Source organism: Aphelocoma coerulescens, chromosome 2, assembly GCF_041296385.1.
Source record: "Aphelocoma coerulescens isolate FSJ_1873_10779 chromosome 2, UR_Acoe_1.0, whole genome shotgun sequence".
Classification (NCBI taxonomy): domain Eukaryota; kingdom Metazoa; phylum Chordata; class Aves; order Passeriformes; family Corvidae; genus Aphelocoma; species Aphelocoma coerulescens.
This window is the reverse complement of record NC_091015.1, coordinates 3,663,858-3,683,898: the sequence shown is the minus strand read 5'-3', so window position 1 is coordinate 3,683,898 and position 20,041 is coordinate 3,663,858. Positions and strand designations below refer to the sequence as shown.

Below are 20,041 nucleotides of genomic sequence, written 5' to 3'. Positions count from 1 at the left end.
GGTGCCAACGGATTTATGGCACCAGAGCCCACGGTGTAACATCTGTGGGGCTGCCATTGGCCCTTTTAGTATTTTTCCAGCACTCCATAGGAAGAGGTACTTTGCAACTGCTGGAAATGACAAATGGCTTCTGTATCGTTTCTGTCTTTTTGGAGAGGAGGTAAATCTGGAGAGGTCCAGCCCGTTGCCTGAAATGCAGTCAGTCAGTTGAGAATTTGCATTAGAGGATCGTTGAGGTATCTTCCAGCTCCATGACTGTGGAATTACTTGCTCCTTAAAAAAAAATCAGTTTGTGTGCAGATAGCATGAGGAATTTTTTTTACCCCTATTTATCCCTCAGATTACTTTACCAGGAGGTAAAGTCTCTGTGGGGTCACCAGTAACCTGTTTTTTGAACTCACCTTTTTTTTATAATGAAATAAGAGAATACCCCGTCCTCAGCATAAGCTTTTATTTCCCAATTTAACAGTTGATATTAGCTCTCAGGAAAATCATTTATATTGCTAATACCTGTTAGGTTACAGTGGTTTGGACTGTTAAAAATATGAGGTTTCTGACAGGAAATGGAAGACAACGAATATTCCACATCCTTAAAAATTAAGTGGCCTAGGAGTTGAAGTCCCAAACCAGAGAGAGTGGGTACTTCATGGATGGTAAATGGAGCAGAGGGTTGGATTCACCTCCACTGATGTGAATTGATTGAGTGCCAAAATCTGGGAACCCTTTTCTGTGCTTTGTGTTTTGTAGGTGCTGTGCATTTTAATTTATTGGAATTTTATCTCCCTTTCTTAAATTTTACTGATTCTCGTTCATTTTGCTGGCAGCAGTTTTGAGTTGCTAAACATAATGGTGAGTTCACACAGGTGGTACTGAGTTCTTTGGAAATCCCAGTGTGAGGGTGTCACACTCCAAAATCTCTGGTGGAGAACAGTAGGAGCAAAGCAGCTCCACTTCTCTTACGATTCTGATTTTGTAGTTGGTGATAAATATTCATTCATAGCGTGTGGATGAGCTTTGTGTTCAGGCAAGCCCAAGTCATCAGGCACTTCAAACCATCTTGTAGTTCAACCTGTGATTATAATAATCCCTTTTTTACATACAAACCTTCTCAACAAAGATTTCAAATTGTCACAGTTAATAAAATTTGGCAGGACAAATTCCTGTTCATGTGTGAGGGAATCTGTTTCTATCAGAAGTGACCACTTCTGTTAGAAATGACCCTTTCAATGACAAGTTTCTCATTAACCTGTTTTATATCTGCCAATGTTCACAAATCTGTCTGTCATCTGTTCACAAGCTAATTTTTCATATTGCAAATGTGCAAATCAGATCAGATGCAGGTCTTCACTAAAAAGGAACTTTGGAGAAATTAAGTGTATGAGCCTCTGTTACCTTTGTCAACCAGACTCACCAACATGATAGAATTTATATTAAGTCTTCATGACAAGACCTTTTCCCTGTAGAAAAATATTGCCTGGCATTGATTGTGATCATGTCCTTTGCATCTTTACAATTGCTTTTAGTAATTCTGGTTTTGTAATTGTGCCCCAAAACAGTGGCAAGCTGCACCACAGAGAATGGCCTTTTTTACCCTTTTGCAAACAGCAGTGGAGGTTATTTTTTAATTACCTGCTCTGCAGATTTTACTCACTATCCCAAGAATATTGGATATGTCTGCCTGTTCTACATGCAGTAAAAAAGCTGTTGTAATCTGGCAATGAAAATAAGTTTTACCACCCCAATCACCTTAAAGGCACTGATGTTTAATTTTTAAGCCCCCTTGTTTATTTGACCTCTTGTGAGTGTTGGTGTAAATAGGAAATGGTGGAATGCACATCCATTATTGTGCCAAGGAGCTCCCTCTCTGCAAGTTCAGCTCTCCTCTGTAAATCCATTTTTCTACAATGCTTGGAGGCCAGAGAGGAATGTTCAAATATTTAGAGAAAGTACTGTATAGTATGTTTAGAATGAAGCATATTTTCTTCCTGTCCCATTTTCCTGCCGTGATGGATGACTTCCCCCTTCCCTAAGTATTCCAACGGAATGGTTTTGCACCTACAATAAATTTTCCTGGAACAGCAGCCCTCTGCTGAAATGGAAATTGCAATAAATGTCCTGGCTGTTTTGAGAAACACAACCTGCAAAAATACCCCACTTAAGCAGAAAACACCCAACATTAATCTTGGATGTCAGCGCTTTCCTCAGCTTGATGGGAATTCTCAGCCTTGAGAATTCAGAGCACTTTGCATCCCGGGCTTGGTTCTTCCTGGAATGGGTGTAGAACCAACTTCCCAGAGAGAGTTAACACTACAAAAACTGGTGCCAGGTGGGCTGTAGGTGAATTGTACCATGGGTGGCTGTATTTTCATTTATATATAGAAACTGTAGTGCAGCATTCAGTGTCTGGATCACAGGATCACAGAATGGTTTTGTTGAAAAGGACATTAAAGATCATCCTGCCACTGGCAGGGACACCTCCCACTAGACCAGCTTGCTCCAAGCCCTGTCCAGCCTGGCCTTGGAAGGTTTTAAAAACTTGCAAAATTAGATAGAAATGGGTTGATTGGGAAGAAAAGCTAGGAGAGAAGAGAGAATAGTGTGCAATCTCAGACAAAACAAAAATGTTGCTCTTGGTTATGCCTGAGTGACATGACTTGGCTGAGAAACGTTTTATTGGTGAATTTATTGCCATTTTTATTGGTGAATTTATTGCCATTAAGACCCTGTCCTTGACCAGGAGAGAGGGAAACAGTAGCAAGTAGCTGTGGGAAGGGAATCTCAGCTGAAATTCATGTTAGGAAACACCAAGGGGAGATCTGATTGTGTTGTAAAATACACCACAATCAACTCTATTAAATTCTATATCACATAAAATTACTGTAATATTCAGTGGGAGCTCAGTGCTGCTTGTGTCACTGTATAAATTTTCTCCCAGTCCTCTTATTTTTATTGACCTGCTGGGCCTCCCATTTATTTTTACCTGAAGTTCCTAGAACGTGGGTGATTCATTTCTCTTCTGTCTGTCCCAAATTGGGGCCACCCACATTTCCTTGCCTCAGTCCTTTAACTTATTTATAGATAAAAAGAGAAGTGTTTCTGTTCTTATAGTATCAAATACTATCAGTGAGAAAGCTGCCAAAATGCCTTTAAACTGGGCAAATCCTGAGTGTGATATGTCTGTGTCCTGCTTTTATTCTTTCATACTCTGAAAAGGAAATTAAGCTCATGGAAAGTATGTGACATGACAGCAGTCATTGCTGTAATATCATGCATACAAAGAATGTTGCTGAGGAAATTATTCCATACTATTTTTGAAAGGATTGTCAGTGCAATACCTTTTTTTTCCCAAAGCAAAAACCAGTGATACAGTATTGCTTTTTTGGGAAAAAAGAAAGAAAAGTCAATTTCTAGCATTTTTAGAAATAGTTATTCAGAATTTTTCCTGGATTCTGAATTTGTTTTGGTGTGAATTCAACAGGAAGAATAAAACCCATCTCATCTCCAAAAATCTGACATTTTATTTCAGCTCTGACTTCACAGCCAAGTTTAAATGCTTAGTCCTTTTAGTAGTTACTCATATGAATTTTAACCTTTTAATTGTTAATGTACAATTAAATCACAAGAGAAGTTGAACAACTGATCCCTCTTAGTGGATTAAAAAATTACCCTGGTAAAGGAGCCAGTCTAAGACCTATTCCCACTTTCATTATTTGGATATTTCAGGTTGTTTAATGACTAATTTGAATCTTACTCTGATCCCTGTCAGGGATGTACATTTTATTTTATGGCCTGATCTATCATACCACACAAATGAAATGAAATTGATGCTGAAACAGGACTGAAATCCCAAATCAAACACAGGGTGTTGCTCTGTGCTGGCTGCTTTTCCTGATGAGCTCCTGGAGTGCAGCTTTCTTCCATTGAGAAAAATTTTGCTCTGAGACCATTTATTTCTTACACCATGTATTTATTTTTTTATATATATTTATATACACACACAGAGAGGTAAAAGTTATATCCTTGTGTGGGAATGCTCCCTATTTCTTACTGTTTATTCAAACACCTTTTCTCATTTAAAATAAACATTTTGTCATTCATTTTTTGATTAATTTTCATGTAGGAAGTCTCCAACATCCACTGGCTATAAAGAAGACCAGATGAAAGAAGTCCTAGAATTGGGTAAGTTCTGTCAAGTTTCAGTTTGGCTTTTGCCAAATCTTTTTGTATTGTTCAGAGCAGCTGTGGCCAAATAAATACGTAGGAGGGGCTTCTTTTGTAACTCTTGGTTGATTTAGAGCAATTGCATTTGCTATAAACTTCTAGGTAAGACAAAGAAATCATGAAGAGATAATAAACCAAAGCTTGCTCGTGTATTTTTATCTGCCCTTTCTGGCTAAAACTGTCTTTTCCTTTTTATAAAGACAATAAGTGTTAATTTTCACGTTGGTGACCCCTGGCACTGAGTGTGCAGGGGAAAACAATTCTTTTCATCCAACTCTTACATGATTTTCTTTTCTTGCAGTCGATGTTGAGGATGAAGAGACAACTGGAGAAGTTAATAAGACCCCAGATCTTTCAACACTTTATATGCTTCAAGTCGTGTCAAAGGCAATTGATATTTCTCTTGCAAAAGTAAGACTGATTATGGTAAATATAAATAGATGTGTGGCGTTGTTAATTGAGTTTCCTTAGCCAAAGCTGCAGTGGGTTGCTCTGTGTTGTGCTTTTGAACATGTGCTGTGTTCTGAGTACATTCCTTATCCAGGTGACAAAGTAATTTAGGGGTGCCTAAATTCAGAGAAATACCCTCATGCATCAGCCCACCTGAGGCACAGATAATAGCTTTAATTAATGAAGCTTGTATTATTTTCTTAATGCCTCTAGTCAGTTATTCATGTGCTTATTCTCCAGTCCTTTCCACTGACAGTGATTATTCCCCTGTCACTCTTTCTGCCTTGCTTATCTCCCCTATTTTGAGCAGAGATGAAATTATTAAATGCTTTCCTTCCCATTCAGACAGAGGAGAAAAAAAACCCAGACCAAATAACGAGAGTGTCTTCCAATTTAATTTCTAGCTCAAAGAGGTTCCAGTAACTACCAGCCCTGAGTAGTCTTTTTTATTTACTGAGCTCTGCTTTAGCATGAATGCAATTTATTCAGTGTGGCCGTTGCTGAATTATTGTGGCCTGCAGTTGTTCAGGGCCAAGGTCTGGATTTGTGCCACCTGAAATGCAGAAATCAAGCATTTAATTAACATTTATCTCATACAAGGTTCTTTTCTCCTCATGTCACCATTGGTAGGCGTTGCTCTCCCAGCTGTTAAACTTCAGGCAATGTTCTGGGATGCTTTCATGGGAAACTGTGCCCCAGACATCAGACATAAATATTTTCCACTGCTGAGCAGCTCCCAGCATTATGAGTGGAAGGAATATGGCAGGAAAAGGAAAATCTTGCTCCTTTTCATTGGGGTGTTGCTATTTACAGTATGGATAAAACAGAAGAGGGTGGTTATACGTAGTTAGTCATTACCCTTCCACACTCCTCCTTTCTTTTCTACAAATTGCTGTGGTTTGGATTTGTTTTTAAAATGAGAATTTTTTTCTTTCTTTCTTTTATAGGAATTAAAAAATCTGCTGTTCGGTTCTAGTCTTTGTTGCTTCAGTGAAGAGTGGAAAATCCAGAGTTTTACATTTAACAATATCCCACAGCTAAAATACGGCATTGTGCAGAAAAAGGTGCTGTAAACTCCTTCCTAACAGTGATCTTTGCTTTTTACACTGACTTTACAAAGGCTGTGTATTTCAGCAGTGGAAAAAATTAGTTTTCTAAAGACTTTGCTCTTTCTTAAAGTTCTCTGGTTCCCAGTGGATGATGTCACCTTGTCAAGTCATGGTGGGAGACTTGAGGCGGATGGAGGAGAACTTGAAGGAGCTGCAGAAAGTGTGCAAGTGTGTGTGTGATGGGGAATTATTCACAGGGAGGAAGAGGAGCCACTGCAGCTGAAAGCTGGTGGTGGTAAAAGAACAAAAGAGCAAAAATCAAGGGTGGAGTTAAAGAAGATATGTGGGGCCAAACAACTTAAGATGCAGCTTGATCTGTCTCAAAATGAGACGCAGCAGGGGTTGCCTGGAAAATCACGTGGAGATTTTAATTTCCTAAAGCTACTGGGGTCAAGTGATGAGGCTCATTCCTAAAATAAAAGGAGCAAACACCCTGCATGGTCCCTGGGACCCTGGCACTGCTGGTGGGCTCATCTCTCTTGCAGCCACCTTTCTGTAATTCTGGCCTGCAGCCACAAGGTGCCAACTCCTCCCTGCAACGAGGTTTTCATCAATTCCCTGGCAACATCTCCCAGGTGGACAGACCTGGAATGGCCAGCAGGTCCCTGTGATGACCACAGCTGGTAAAAGCACCGTGCCTGGACTTGGGCCAGCCTGGACAGCACGTGCCCAATCCATGGAAATTTTTGGTGCTAATGAAGATTTCTGTTCTGGGGTATTCAGTCACTTCTCTGGCCTCTCCCTTTTAGCCCTGTCTGGGCACCTGGCTCAGAGACTGAGCCTGCAGTGCTTCACACCCCTCTGTGCTGCTCACCTTGGTTTCACAGGCTCAGACCAGGGACCACCCTCGTGCCACAGGGTCATGGAGCTGCCCCCAAAATCCAACAGATCCCTTGTAAGAATGGATCCTCCCCAGCTGCTTGGTGCTTTTGTGCCCGCCCTTGTGGCTGTGTGTGTGCTCCTGGGGTATCCACAGCAGGTCTCTCCCCTCAGGAGCAGGGATCTGAGGAATTCAGTGAATTCTTGTAGGCTCCTCTTTACAAAACACTCATTAAGCCTCTGTGCTGATGCAGAAAATCTTGATCTGACCTGAGAGAAGTAGACCATTATACAGAAATGAGAGGAAGAGAGGCTTTGAGGCAAGGACAATGGCTAATAAACATGTCATTAAGATGTTTAATTAACTTACCTTGTCTAGTCAAACATTTCATTAGGCTGGTGATCTCAGAAGAAAGCTGCTTATCTTACAAAGCCTAGCGGAAAAAGAAGATATTAAATGTTAATTTAAACTCCAAAAGGAACCGTGGCAGTGGTGTTCACTTGCCCACAGTAAATGTCACTTTGGTGTTTCCAGCCCCTGCTGCTGGAGAAAGGATATCTCATCACTACTGGCCATTAAATTCCCCACCATAAATTCCAGTGCAGGAATGGTGCTTTGCTTAGCCTGTGCTTGTTTCAGCTCGTTAGCATATTTCCTCCTCACTTCCAAAATTCATTTCAGCTGAACAACTGTTTGGTTCTCTCTACCTTAAATTGCTCTAAGAAGATATTTAGAATAGATCCTGTAATTTCTACTTTGACTTCAAGGCTTTCCCTGAGGGACTGAAACAAACCTTGCTTTTTTCCTTGATATATTTCAAATTATTCACTCATCAGGTATTTAAATAAATCTAGAGAGGCAGTGTGTGTATAATATAAATGAGAAATGGGAAGGTGTCAATATCTAAGCTGTTTCCTAATTCCAGGACCTTTGTTCTCTAGGTTCCACTCAGCATTTACCTGCAGGTCCTGTTCCCTTGGTGCTGCATGTAGGGCAACCAGAGAATTAAACTGATCCCTTTAATCACATTGCTGTGTGAAAACAGCAGTGCTGGCTGCCCTTTCCCTTCTTCTCTAGGGTTTTGAGAGGAGTTTGATGGGTGGCACTGTGGTGTAGCCTTGTGTCCTGCATATAGCCCAAACCAGCTATGAATCTACTTCCCATAAAATTTATAGTTAATACAGCATTTCTTGGTTTTGTGATTTTTTTTCCCCTCTGACATTAATAATTCGAAAGGTTCAAACTTTCTTGGTTTTCTTTCTCCTCCCCACTGAGAGGGAGAGAGAGGAAGGATCTCCCTGGTGCAGAGGGCTGTACTGAAAGCTGAAATCTTTGTTTACTGATGCAGGTGGGAACTCGAGGTGCTGAGAGGAGGTACAAGAGCAAGGCTTGTTTTCAGTCCATGGAAAACACTCAGATTTGATTTCTCTCTGAAAATTAAACTGCAGCTCAGTAGGGATCAGGAGATATTTAATTTGTATATCCCAGATTAAAAAAGAAACCACATTTCTTTTGACATTGTAGATGTCTAGGTCTCTTCAGGAAAAACAGGCAGGAACCCCAAGAACACTTAAAACCAGTGATTTTCCTTGGTTTGCACAAAACCCCAGAGGGGTAAAGTCATGGCTGGAAAGAGAGAGCTGAAAGGATGGCTTTGGGCTGGATGGGAGCTCACAGAGGTTTCCCCCAGCATCCATCCAGTTTTTTGCTCATGGAGTGTCCCATTTTCCCCCCAGGGTGGCCCATGTGGAGTTCTGGCTGCAGTCCAAGCCTGTGTCCTGCAGCAGCTGATCTTTGCAGACAGCAACAGGAACAGAGACCCCCGGTAAGTCAGGGAATTTCACCAATTTTTCCCTACAGGAGTAAAAAAAAAATTATTTCTCTGCTGCAGCCACTCAGGAGCCTTTTGAGCTTGAACTTGCTGAACTTCTTTTTGTCTCAGAGAGAGAGAAAGCAAGCAGCATCTGATTTACTTGTGTTTACTTCCCACTGAACTGTAGGAATGTAGAAGTTGGTGTCTTATTGGTGTAATTGCTTGTGATTAACCCAAGAACCTCTGCAAAAACCCAACAGCTTGAATTGAGGCCAATGAAAATTATTTAGCCTCGAGGTCTTCATGGAAATCTGATTTCAAACAAAAAAGTAATCAAGGTTTGAAAGAGCATGAAGTTCATCCAGTGTTTGACACTAAGAATCTCAACAGGGTTGAAAAATTAAAGTTATAATGATTTTTTTTTTCCTTGTAACTGTATTTGATCATCCATGTTTAAACTCCTTAATGGAATTTGAATTTATATGCTGTGTATTTTCTACTTGCTTTAAAGGAATTTTGTTAAGTATTGCTACTGACAAGGAAATTGCTTGGACTGCTACAATAATAATAATGTACTTGTCACATTGCTAAAGGAACAGGGGTTATTGAATTAAATTCTGGAAAATAATGCCTCAAAAATGACTTTATTACCAGCTTTCATGTATTTACCTTTTGTTTTCAATACGAAATTAAGTCCATTACAAAAGAAAAATTCCACAAAGCTTCCCTGTGCCTTAGAGGAACAGAATGTTAAATAGGGAAAATTATTTTGCTGGGTTGTGCTGCCACCACCTTGTTTTATTTGTGACCTCCATTAGTCTGACCTCGATTTAGTCTGAAGAGAAGCTTTCATGCTGAGATCTTTCTTGAACTTCATTACCTTACAACATGCAAATGTTCCTCTTGTATTAAATTTTGGCCTTAAACACCCGTTTTTCTGCTTGGAACTGTGTAAGAAAATGCTGTGGTCTCTGTTGATATTCCGTAGTATTGTCTGGCTTACACTTAATGTAAATTCACTGTTTGGGCTGTTCTCCATCAATATTGGAAAGGAAAAGGTACCTCTAGAGCATCACTATTTGTCTTCAGCATCCAGGATGGGAAGTGACAGAAATTACCCTGCAATACTTTAGGATTCTAATTCAGATTATAATGAGGGCAGACTTTTCAAGGTTCTTGCCTGCATAAAAGGAAAAGCTCAGAAACTTCCTTGCAAGAAGCTCGGTACATACTGACATTTTATGACCAGGGATCTCCACAGAATAATTATTTCTGGTTATGAAAACCAAGAATTTCTTTCAGCTCTGAGGACGGCCTTTGATCATCTGCTCCTTGGTCCCTTTGTGTCTCAGGTCATCCTTAGTAAAAACAGAGATGGTAATTTTCCTCTTGCAGCATGGTTCAGAGATCAGAAATGAAATAAAATTGTGTGGCACCCAAAGAAGTGGATGGAGGCCAGGTTGTCTAAACTGTGTGTCCCAACTTGTGCCAGCTCCAGCCCATCCTGTTTACTTGGCAGAATTTGCCTCTCCTGTTTTTCCCCTCTTATTGTCCACATGGTTTTAAAAGATTTTTGTTTTTTATTCATGAGATAAACATAACTTTTCTTATGCTGTGTTTGCCATGGGCAGAAACTTTGAGTCAGGGAGAAAGAAAGGGAAGTCTCAAAGCTTGAAATAAGAGGATAAATATTCCTTTCTAATTCTAACCTGGATTTTCAAATTATCAACCACTTCACATGAGGTGTTTGATTTCAGGCTTCTTTCACATTCAAGAAATAATTATCATGTCTCCTCCTTCCTCTGCTGCCTCTCTCAGACACATAAATTAGTTGTGATTCCCATAAACTTCTGGGTGTCTGTATTAGAACACAGGCAGAGATGAGAGAAAGTTGTGATTATATATTTTTTTTTCACTTGAAAACTCTCACCAATTATTTCCCATATCTCACATCCTTCAGAGAGGGAAATGTTCTCTAAATGAATGTTGCATTCAAGGCAGACATTGAACTTGAAAGGCTGTTTAATTTTTTTGATGATTGGTGTTTCTTGTTTAGTCTTTTGAATTATTAGATCTTTTACTCAAACGCTGGGAACAGGTTTTGTCCCCTTCTCCCATGCTGGTAACACTCTAAAACTGATAAAATCTGAATTTCAAAGAGTGCCATTCTTGAAGCCACCAGAGAAAACTCCAGTTAGGTTCTCCCTAGTGGCATGGGATCTTTTGGCCACTTCTTCAATCTCATGAATATTTGGTTTATTCTAAAATCTGCCAGTTTTCCTATTTTGTGAATTTTAGCTTCCTGGTCCTGTAATGTTTGAGGTCCTGACTTTGGGGCACACCTTCTTTAAGAAAATGGAAGCCCTGTGTTTATTGCTGATGGTACTTTGGAGAAAGTGGAGTAGTGGATAAAAACATTACGGTGTAGATTTGTTTAAAAGGGTTAAGAAGTAAAAACTTCAGAAAAAAATTAAGTATGAATGCCTTTAGAAACTAAAAATTATATTTAGAACAGAAAACAATTCTGTTGGAGAATATTGAAAGTTTTATTACAGATTTAAGGATGAAGTAGCTTTTCTTGTCCATTATTTGACAATGTGGTTGTTCCCTGAAACATTTACCTGCTTTTTTGTCCAAGCAATTAAAAATATGTTCTGTGAAAGAACAGCTCTTTCTTTTAGAAGATCAGGGTGTGATAACAGATCTGTGCATAACCAGTTCCTGTTGTTGACTCTACCTTATTTGGTCTTCTCTTGATTTTCGTCCATTGCTTTTAATGATAAAAACAGTTTTATTTTAATTATTTTTTGTAAATCAGACACCAGATTACATAATGATCTTCTAGAAGAAGAGATGTGCATTTCATCACTTAAATTCACCTGTAGAACAGGAGCAGTGTCACAGAAGACAGAGTCATAGCAAGCTTGCAACTGCTTAAGTGCCCATAGCAGCAAGTTAACCATCATAAGGAGCAACAAAAACTCATCCAGGTCCCCCAAAAAGCAGCACAGAGCTGTTCACACTTGACCTTGGTGAATTAGTTGTGAATCTGAGTCCTTCTGACTTCAGAGGAGACCCACCCAGTGTGCCCAGTTTGTTCTGCAGCAATCTAAAGACAGAGTTGTTCTCCCTACAGCTCTGTTCACTGGGTCTGTTTATCTTCAGGGTACTCTGAAATGCCTAAAATGAGGTTTCTCCTCAGAGAATGGTCCCAGGAAGCCCAGTGGTGCCATCAATTGCATCTCCTCCTCGAGAGCTCTGTGGGTGCTGGGAAGTCTCAGTGCAGGGTGTGCAGTGAGTGCTCTCCTGGCCGCTCCCTCTGCTGCTTGATTCCCAGAGAAAGGGGGGATCCAGCTGTACCTTCACACCTGGAATGTCTCCCCAGTGACAATACCAGCTCCCTCTTCAACTCACAGGATTTGTGGCCATCCAGGTTGTCTCTTTCCCATCTGTAGAAGAACTGAGGTACCCAAATGATGATTTTCTGAGGCAACTCACTGGAGCCTTGTTATTAATCAGGACAAAATTTTCTCTAAAGATGCTTTTGTTCTTTTAGGGACAAACCTGCCATGAATCTGTTTGCCCTCAAATTTTGGTGCTTGTCTCTCTCCTTTATTTCCTGGACTGCAGTTGCCTCCAGCCCTCAGAAGCTCACAGGACCAAGTGCCTCTCCTTGGCTCTCGCTGACATTCTGTGGCGTGCGGGGGGCCACGAGAAAGCCCTCGTGGCACTGTGAGTAGGACAAGCCCTTTTAGTCACTGCACACTGCTCTTACACCTCTATCTGTCCCAAATCTACATAATTCACAGTATAAAAGCCATGTAAGCTGCATTTATGCCCCCTAAAACAGCCTAAGGAGAAATGCAAAATGTGGTTCCTGCTGCCCCAGTAGCTGGGACAGAGTAGACAAAACACTTTGAAGTTGCTGTGGAGGATCCTGTGCATGTAATTGAATGTAGGAATCCTCCAAAATGTTTTCAGCAAGAGTTATTTTTTTCCAGAAGCAGCATTCTGCTCCTATGTTGCAGGATATTCCATTATGGCTGGAATTAAGTTCCTTTTGCTGTATTTTCCTGCTTAGTTTATGCAGTGCAAGTAGGCTGCTTGTTCACAAAATATCCAACTTCTAGATCCCTGGCTTTGTCTGCACTGGAACCTAAAGGATATTTTTAAGTGAGTTTGGTTTTGTGAGCATAATTAATTTTAAAGATTTAATATAGCTAAAAAGCAGCAGAGAGCCTTTGGGACACAAAAATCCTTAAACCTGAAATAGAAGCAGCAAATTCAAAGACCTTTCAAATGATATTTCACATATTTTACATCTCAAAACTGCTTCCTCTGTGATATTTTACATATGTTCTTCTGCTTGTTTGAATGTCATTGCTCTAAAAATATTTTTCAATAAAAACTGTCATTAACATCTTAAATTTATATTTATCCTCTTTCTGTGTGGAGAAACTTGTAATCCATGTTAGACTGAGCGAGCACAGCACAGATAAAGTGTTTGTTTCACTGACAGATGTTTGATTTGCAAAATGAACGTATTTACAAGAAATCTCTTTTTTAAAAATCAGTAAAAATAATAATAATGCAAATCTTTGGCTCATCATTCAGCTCATATAACGTGTTGATTCCTCTTGAATGCCATTTTCTTCCTTTTAACGTGAGTTTCATCCGAATATCCCCTTCAGGCCATCAGGAAGACAGCAGTTCACTCCCACAGGAAAATACAAGGCAGATGGAATCCTAGAAACTGTAAGGCTCTGTGTGACTCCTGTTCTCCAGATCCTCTTTCTTGCTTTCCCTGTTTTAGTTCAGTGAATCTGATTTCCATTGCTCTCCTAACGTTTTAAAATCTGTTCTGTTAAATTAGTTACGATCCAAAACCCAACAGGAAATAAAATCCCACAGCCTGCCTGGCTCTGACTTGTCCCAGTGGCTGTGGGAAGTTGGGCTCTCCGAAATCCCTTTTTGTCCCATTTACCTTCCAAACCCAAAAACTCTGCCTGTTTTTAATGATACACAGTAAAAATGAATGTGCCCCCCTCCAACTGACCATGAGCATGAAAAGGCACTATTTTCTTCTTGTCTTACACAGGATTTTTGCCTTTTTTTCCCTCTCCAGGAGCTCCAAATGGCAGAACACTTTCCAGTTATTCCTTGTTTCCATCTGAGGCTTTCAGATGGCTTTGCAAGCAGTGGTGCCATCAGCCAGGCTTTAGTGGCTGGAGGAAATGCTGTTGGCCTCCTAAAAGGGGAATGGATGTCTCAAAATCTGAAGATGGAAAAACAGGCAAAGAATATTGAAGTGAGGGCCTGGATCTGTGAGCTCTCCTGGAATTCATGTTAAATAGCAATACTCAATTCTCTGAGTAGGATAAATGCCTCACCCTATAGGTACAAACCCCTGAGCTTCTTGCCCATCCTGTGTCTTGTACACCTTCAGTATTCCTCTGTTCTAGGAATTGTTTTTCATTGCATAAACAATGCTTAAAATTGAGTCAAAAGGTCTGTTCAACAAGCTTTAAAACACCAAGAAGCAGCATTGAAAAATTCAGAAAATACGGGGTGCTGAGATACAATTCAATGCCAAATGACAGCAGTAAGGGGTAGATTTCATTAGATCTTTATTTCCTTTTGTCAGGTCAGATCTTTCCAGGCAGTTTGAAAGTTTTGGCTACTTCATTTCAGCTTTCAGGATATAAAAATGAGTTGCTGGTTTTTGAGTCTCCTTTTTTCCTTCTTGCATTTGTTCCCAGCTAATACTTCACAGTGCCACGAGATACGAGGATCTGGTCCTATTTCTACAGCAGAATATCCACCAGGTACTGTGCCTAGTTATGTATTAATTAAACAAATTATGGTTCAGCTGGCAGACTTTCTGTGTCTGTTAGTCTCACCCAGTGTGTTCTGAACAGTTTCAAACACTGTATGGACATGTCTTGCATTTTAACAAGCACAGCAACAAATTCAGTTTTAGCATAAATCACAGCAGTTCCTTCTGCCTTCAGTTCCATTTGCATTTCTGGAGGATTGGGCAAAAAATATACACACAACAAACAAAATAGCACCAGAATCCTAGACAAACAAACAAAGTAACACCAAAATAACACCTTTTCTTTTCCAGTTTGAAATTGGTCCCTATGGGTGCATCCTCCTGACTGTGTCTGTCATCTTATCAAGATCCATCAACCTGTGAGTGCCTCTCTAGCCTTATTTCATAAACTGCAGAGCAAAGTGAGCTGTGAAAAGTGAGGAAAAATCCATGGTGTGCTTAAATCTCTGGCCTTTTTAACCCGTTGTGGTGTTTGCTCTGATAAATACGGGGGAGTGATGCAGATTTACTCACCTCATCTTGGCTTTTCTTGCTGTATACACACCCTTGTGTGTGTGAATATGTATATATATCTATATATATCTGTTTTAGTGATCAGTCCACCACATCTGATATCAAATGCTCCATCTAAACTTTAGGTATCTGTCATATCTGAGGTACTTTTCTGTGCTCCCTACCTTGTTAGTTTAAGCAAGACTTATTTAGAGGGTTAATTATTTCACATTTGAGGCATCTTAGGTAGGGGGGAATAACTTCCCTGTGATGCCCCAGTCTCTCTGCCAGTGATAGTGATAAGGAAAAGCTAGAAAAAAAAGGGGTTAGGCAGCTCATTTTTTAAGTAGTTGTAAGTAGTGTAGCAAATCTGGTCTCAGTTTATTGCTGTAATGAATATTCTGAGCTCTAACCCATGGAAAGTCATCATCAGCTCTTTAAAAACTTGGGCCTTGCCCAGGCACAGTGGCACTTAACTGTGCTTTTATACAGACTGAAGGTGTTGCTGTGCTGCTGTGAGTGTCACTGGGTTGGAATATAAAGGCTTCCTTGGTTTAATCAAGCTCCACTTCTGTGAAAATCCCCAGGAGCAAGGGGAAGCTGCTCCCTGGCAGTTTGCAAGGACAGGTGACACGGAGAGAGGAGCTGCACTTGAAAGCAGCACGAGTCTGGTTTATGGAAGCTTTTATTTCTTACAGCTCTGCGTTGTCTTGACAAGAAACAGCAACTTAGTCCAAATTTGAGATCCACAATCAGTTGCTCACCTGCTGGGATCCCAGCAAGTGTTTCCAGATTGAGTTCTTTTGGTTTTATTGTAATTTCTTCCTTTCTATTGCTTGTAGTAACACTTCAGCCTTTGGCTTGGCTCTGCTTTTGTACTCTTAACACAAATGATGTGATAATTCCAAGGCATATGCCATTTATTCTCATTTTTCTGAGCTGGTTACAACAGAGAGGTTCAGACTAGTAAAGGTATTTGTGCAGGTAATGATCTGTTTGGCATTTGGTAGGTCCATAATTGCTGCTGTCTGCCCTGCTTTGCTTGCTATAAAATGATAAATAGTCTTTAATAATAAAAGCAAGGATATATTCTCCCTCATCACCTCCCAGTTCCTAACAGATGGATTATGACAAGGCCAATCAATCATCTGTGTTTTTATTTGGGGGAGCAGTGTCTAAAGTGAACATGACAATTCCTTATGGTGCCTGTTTGCATTTTAAGCTATCTAAATATTGTTACAGATCTGATCCAGAATGTCAGAACAGTTTATGAAGTGCAGCTCTATTTTGAGGAATTGTCATGATTTTCTCACAAAACTTCATTTTAAAGTGCTGTTACTCCTCTAGCTTGTACTGTGTGAGACACTGAGCTGGTACCTACCTTTTGCTTACAAGACACAGGATTTTTTCTGTCTTCAAACACAATGGAAAGTGGTTTTAGACCTTGGCATAATTTTTTTTTTAGAAGTGCAAACTGAATTTTGTTTATGTAATCCTCAGCAATCGATTTAGCTGCCTATGTCACAGTGCTTCTCCTAGGATATTAAGAATATCAAGACAAGTAAGTCAGTGCTGATACCCTCAAGAAATATGTACCATTCAGAGAGTGTTACCAGCATGGTAAGCAATTATTTACATAACTGGCATAGTTCTGGATGAGCAGCTGAAGGCAAATAAGAGCTGGTTTAGATAATGGAATTTTCAGCCAGTAAGGAATCTCCCTGGGATTGTTCTGTCCCAGTTTTTGGGGGGTTTTTTTTAACAGAAAATCAGGTTTTTTTACAAAAGAAAACTCCATGGAAGTTTCAGTTGTCTGTATTTTTGTGAGAGAGAAAAAAAAATTATATAACTTTAATTGGGGTGTTGGCAGCACTTAGGTTTTTCCTATTTTGAGTGTGATTATTTATCTTAATGATCTTTATTGTCCAGAGAGGTTGTGAGCTCCCCATCCCTGGAAGTGTCCAAGGCCAGGTTGGATGGGGCTTGGAGCACCCTGGGATAGTGGAAGGTGTCTCTGCCATGGCAGGGGTGGGACTGGATGAGCTTTCAGGTCCCTTCCAACCAAAACCATTCCAGGATTCTGTGATTTATTTACTTTCTATGGAAATATTTGCATCTAGGCCTTTTTATACTCAAAAAACCAGAAAGAAATCATGATTAATTTGACTTACTTTGGGTGTCTAGCTTAGAATGAGATAAATAATCTCCAGAAGTGCTTGGTTATCTCCCCTCTAAAGTGAGAAAATCTAAATAACCTCCTCCTAAAGAAATTTTACACTGTAAATATCAAGTCGTGAAATGAAATCTGTTTCATAGTGACAGGTCAATGAAAAATGGGAGATTAAATGTCAATAATGCAGAGCATTATACATGATGAGAACAGTCTCAACTATCCTCACCTAGCCATGGGCTTTAAATAGCCTGTTATAAAAAAAGGAGAGAAATTCTGGCACCACCCCTAGAAATTCAATTATCTGAACACATCAGTTCAATTTTCTGTGATAGACAAAAGATAAATCATGTGTTGGGAGTTGAGAACAGAATAAAAACACATTAATGGCTTTATATAAATATATGATCTTGCATATTTTATCTTGCATGTAGTCCTGTCTCCCCAGGCCAGTAAAGTCACATTAGTACTGGAGCAGAGTGGAAGACAAAAATGAAGTTTCCCTTTAATTTGGACAGATTAAAAAAGTCCTTTTTCTTCACCAATGAAGAGGAATAACTTGGAAGTAATAAAAATTCAGGCGCCCATGATAAGGTTTTCCCTCAGAGTCCAAAAACTTGGGTGCTCTCAGGGAAACAGACTTTGATGTTAAAACAAGCCACAGTTCTGGGGTTTTTACCCACAGCATAAGTCACTTTCCATACTGGGAGATGAGGAGGCCAAAAGTATCGAGAGGTTCAAGCAAATTTAGAGCAATTCCTGGAAGGTGCAAGCTCCAGTATCCCTAAAGCCCCTGGCCTCGATGGTATCTCCATGTCCCCCATTTTGTGTTCTGCTTTGATGTTTGCTGCTGCTGCTGGTGCTTTCGTGGTCCAGCTCCATAATTTTTACATTGTTACAGATTTTCCCTCACAAATGGAAATTCCAGCTTTCAGCCAGCTCTGTTGGGCAGTTGTTCCAAAATCACTGGCAATCTTAAGTATTTTTATTTCGTGGGGATGCATGCCAGGAAATGCAGGAGTTTGCACTGCTTTGTAGATTTTGGGTAATGAGTTTTTCATGCTCCGAGTGCTAATGATCATCACTGCCTGAACTGATAACAAATGGCCAGAGAGGAGTGAGAATTCCTGAGGAAGTTGCTGAGAACGCGTTGTTGCTTCTGGTACAGGAAGGAATGCTGGGCCCTAACAATTGTAACCTCTTTTTTTTTAATTTTTTTTTTTTTTAACCAGACAGTGAAAAATTAAAAAAAGAATGATATTATAGCAGCTCAGGGGACTAATCTTTCTGAGTGTGCAAGATGTGTACTGGAACCTTCACGCTGATGAGAGCTACAGGATATTTTCCATGCGTGTGGGAGAGAGAATGAGCTCAAAGCTGGGCTGCAAGCCCCCACTGAGCCTCACCACAGAGTGTAGGAAAGTTGTGAATATTCAGGAGGGATTTTAATCACAGCTTGAGTGATGCCCACGGTGTGACTGAATTTCCAACCTGCAGTGGAACTGCAGCACAGCTTTCCCTGCTGGATGCTGCCTCATCCTCTCCCAACCCTTGGCACCTTCCTCGCTGTGCTTACTCATGCAAAGCCATTCCTGGAGTGGGATGTGGCGCCTTTGGATCCTCTCACTGGATCCTCAGCTTTCCTTAAATTCCAGCTCCTCAGCAACCATCTGTTGCACATTTTTCCTTATCACTGCCATAACCTTACAGCATAAAAACATCACTACTAGAACCCATTGGAGCAAAGAACACGTGGAACGAGAAAATTCCTTGGGTCGAATCCCTCTGTGGAAAAGCAGTGTATTGCCATTTTCAGGCTACCTGGAGCCAATGCACAGAGCCTGATCTGAAACACAGGCTCATTGTGTTGCTCACACCTCAAAATGCCCCTGTGTGCATAACTTCTGTCGACTTGGGGATGCTTTTATCAGTTACTGATACCAGGTCACGTGTCACTGTCTGGTCAGGATTGGTCACTGGCTGTCTTTTCCATGTTTTCTCTGAAGTGTTTCTATGAGAATAAGTAAAACAATGGCTTTAGCTGTGGGAAAAATAAAAAAGAACACTGATTTTGCAAGTCAAGAGGAGGCTGTGTACTTCATTAAGGTTGGCTGCTCATAAGACCTTGGAAAATACACGTCAGCATCTTCCTTGTCGTGCTCCCACAATTCTATTAACTACACTCCTGTAGTCCTTACTGCTCCAGAAAAGGGTGTTCAGACCTGTTCCAAACTTAATCTGTGCTGTTCCCATTTTGGTGTTGGGGAATTTTGTTTGTTTGGAGTCGGTTGTCTTGTGTGTTTATTTAGTTTATTTATTTCACAAGGCAGTTGTTATTAAATTGAATAAATCACATTATGACTCCTTATCAGTCTAGGATTTCTCACACCTGATAACTCTGTCCTTGATTATTACCAATTCACCTCATTCTCCAAAATCTGTTAATGAAAAATTTTTCACTCAAGGGAATCAAATGATTAAAATGATGTTGTTCTGTGCACTTGAGCACTTACTCTTCATTCCTGTGGTACTATTCTACCTAACTGGGGAAGTTAAATCTCCTTAATCTGCCATCCTAATCCATCCTTGACATAAACACGCAGAAGCACCAAATCATGTTAAATGCTGCCCATTATTATGCCCTTTACCATGGTCAAATGTATCTTTTTATCATCTTGGGTTTACTTCTGTAATCATTTGTCTGGTTGCAGACAGTATTCCAAGAATCTTCCTCTTTTGATCCATTGGCAAACCATTTTTACTATTTTTAAAAAGTTTTTAACAGTTCTGTCTGCCTTTACTCAGCGAGAGAAGTTTTTATTGAGATGTGTAGCAGGCAGTGATCATCACTGGAGTAATCCCTATCAAACCATTTTTGCCTGTAGTATTTCCTATATCCTTTCTGCATCATTTACTGTAAATAACCCCAATTCTGACACATTACCTGACCTTAAATGCCTTCCAGTCATGCAGGACATTGAAAAGGAAAGTGATGCTCTGCTGGCTGATGGGCTGTGGGTGGAACAAAGGGTCCCCCACCCTCAGTCCGCTTTCCTTTGCTGACACCTTTTCCTGTCCCAAAGCCAATCTCTAATTTGGAGTTCCCCTGAAATGCACCTTCTCTCCTCAC

The 20,041-nt window shown here is 40.2% G+C and overlaps 1 protein-coding gene across 3 annotated transcripts in view; it reads left to right on the top strand.

The window, feature by feature from the left end:
- Positions 1 to 20,041, top strand: part of MINDY4 (MINDY lysine 48 deubiquitinase 4) — a 67,009-nt gene that overhangs the window by 14,156 nt on the left and 32,812 nt on the right. For 2 of the 3 annotated variants that reach the window (XM_069006298.1, XM_069006297.1), the window contains exons 6-13: positions 4,121 to 4,179; positions 4,523 to 4,632; positions 5,619 to 5,735; positions 8,337 to 8,425; positions 12,044 to 12,145; positions 13,105 to 13,168; positions 14,173 to 14,238; positions 14,541 to 14,608. In XM_069006298.1, the coding sequence (XP_068862399.1) occupies positions 4,121 to 4,179; positions 4,523 to 4,632; positions 5,619 to 5,735; positions 8,337 to 8,425; positions 12,044 to 12,145; positions 13,105 to 13,168; positions 14,173 to 14,238; positions 14,541 to 14,608 (675 nt within the window). The remainder of the gene's footprint in view (positions 1 to 4,120; positions 4,180 to 4,522; positions 4,633 to 5,618; positions 5,736 to 8,336; positions 8,426 to 12,043; positions 12,146 to 13,104; positions 13,169 to 14,172; positions 14,239 to 14,540; positions 14,609 to 20,041) is intronic. The other variant, XM_069006299.1, reaches the window with a different exon arrangement.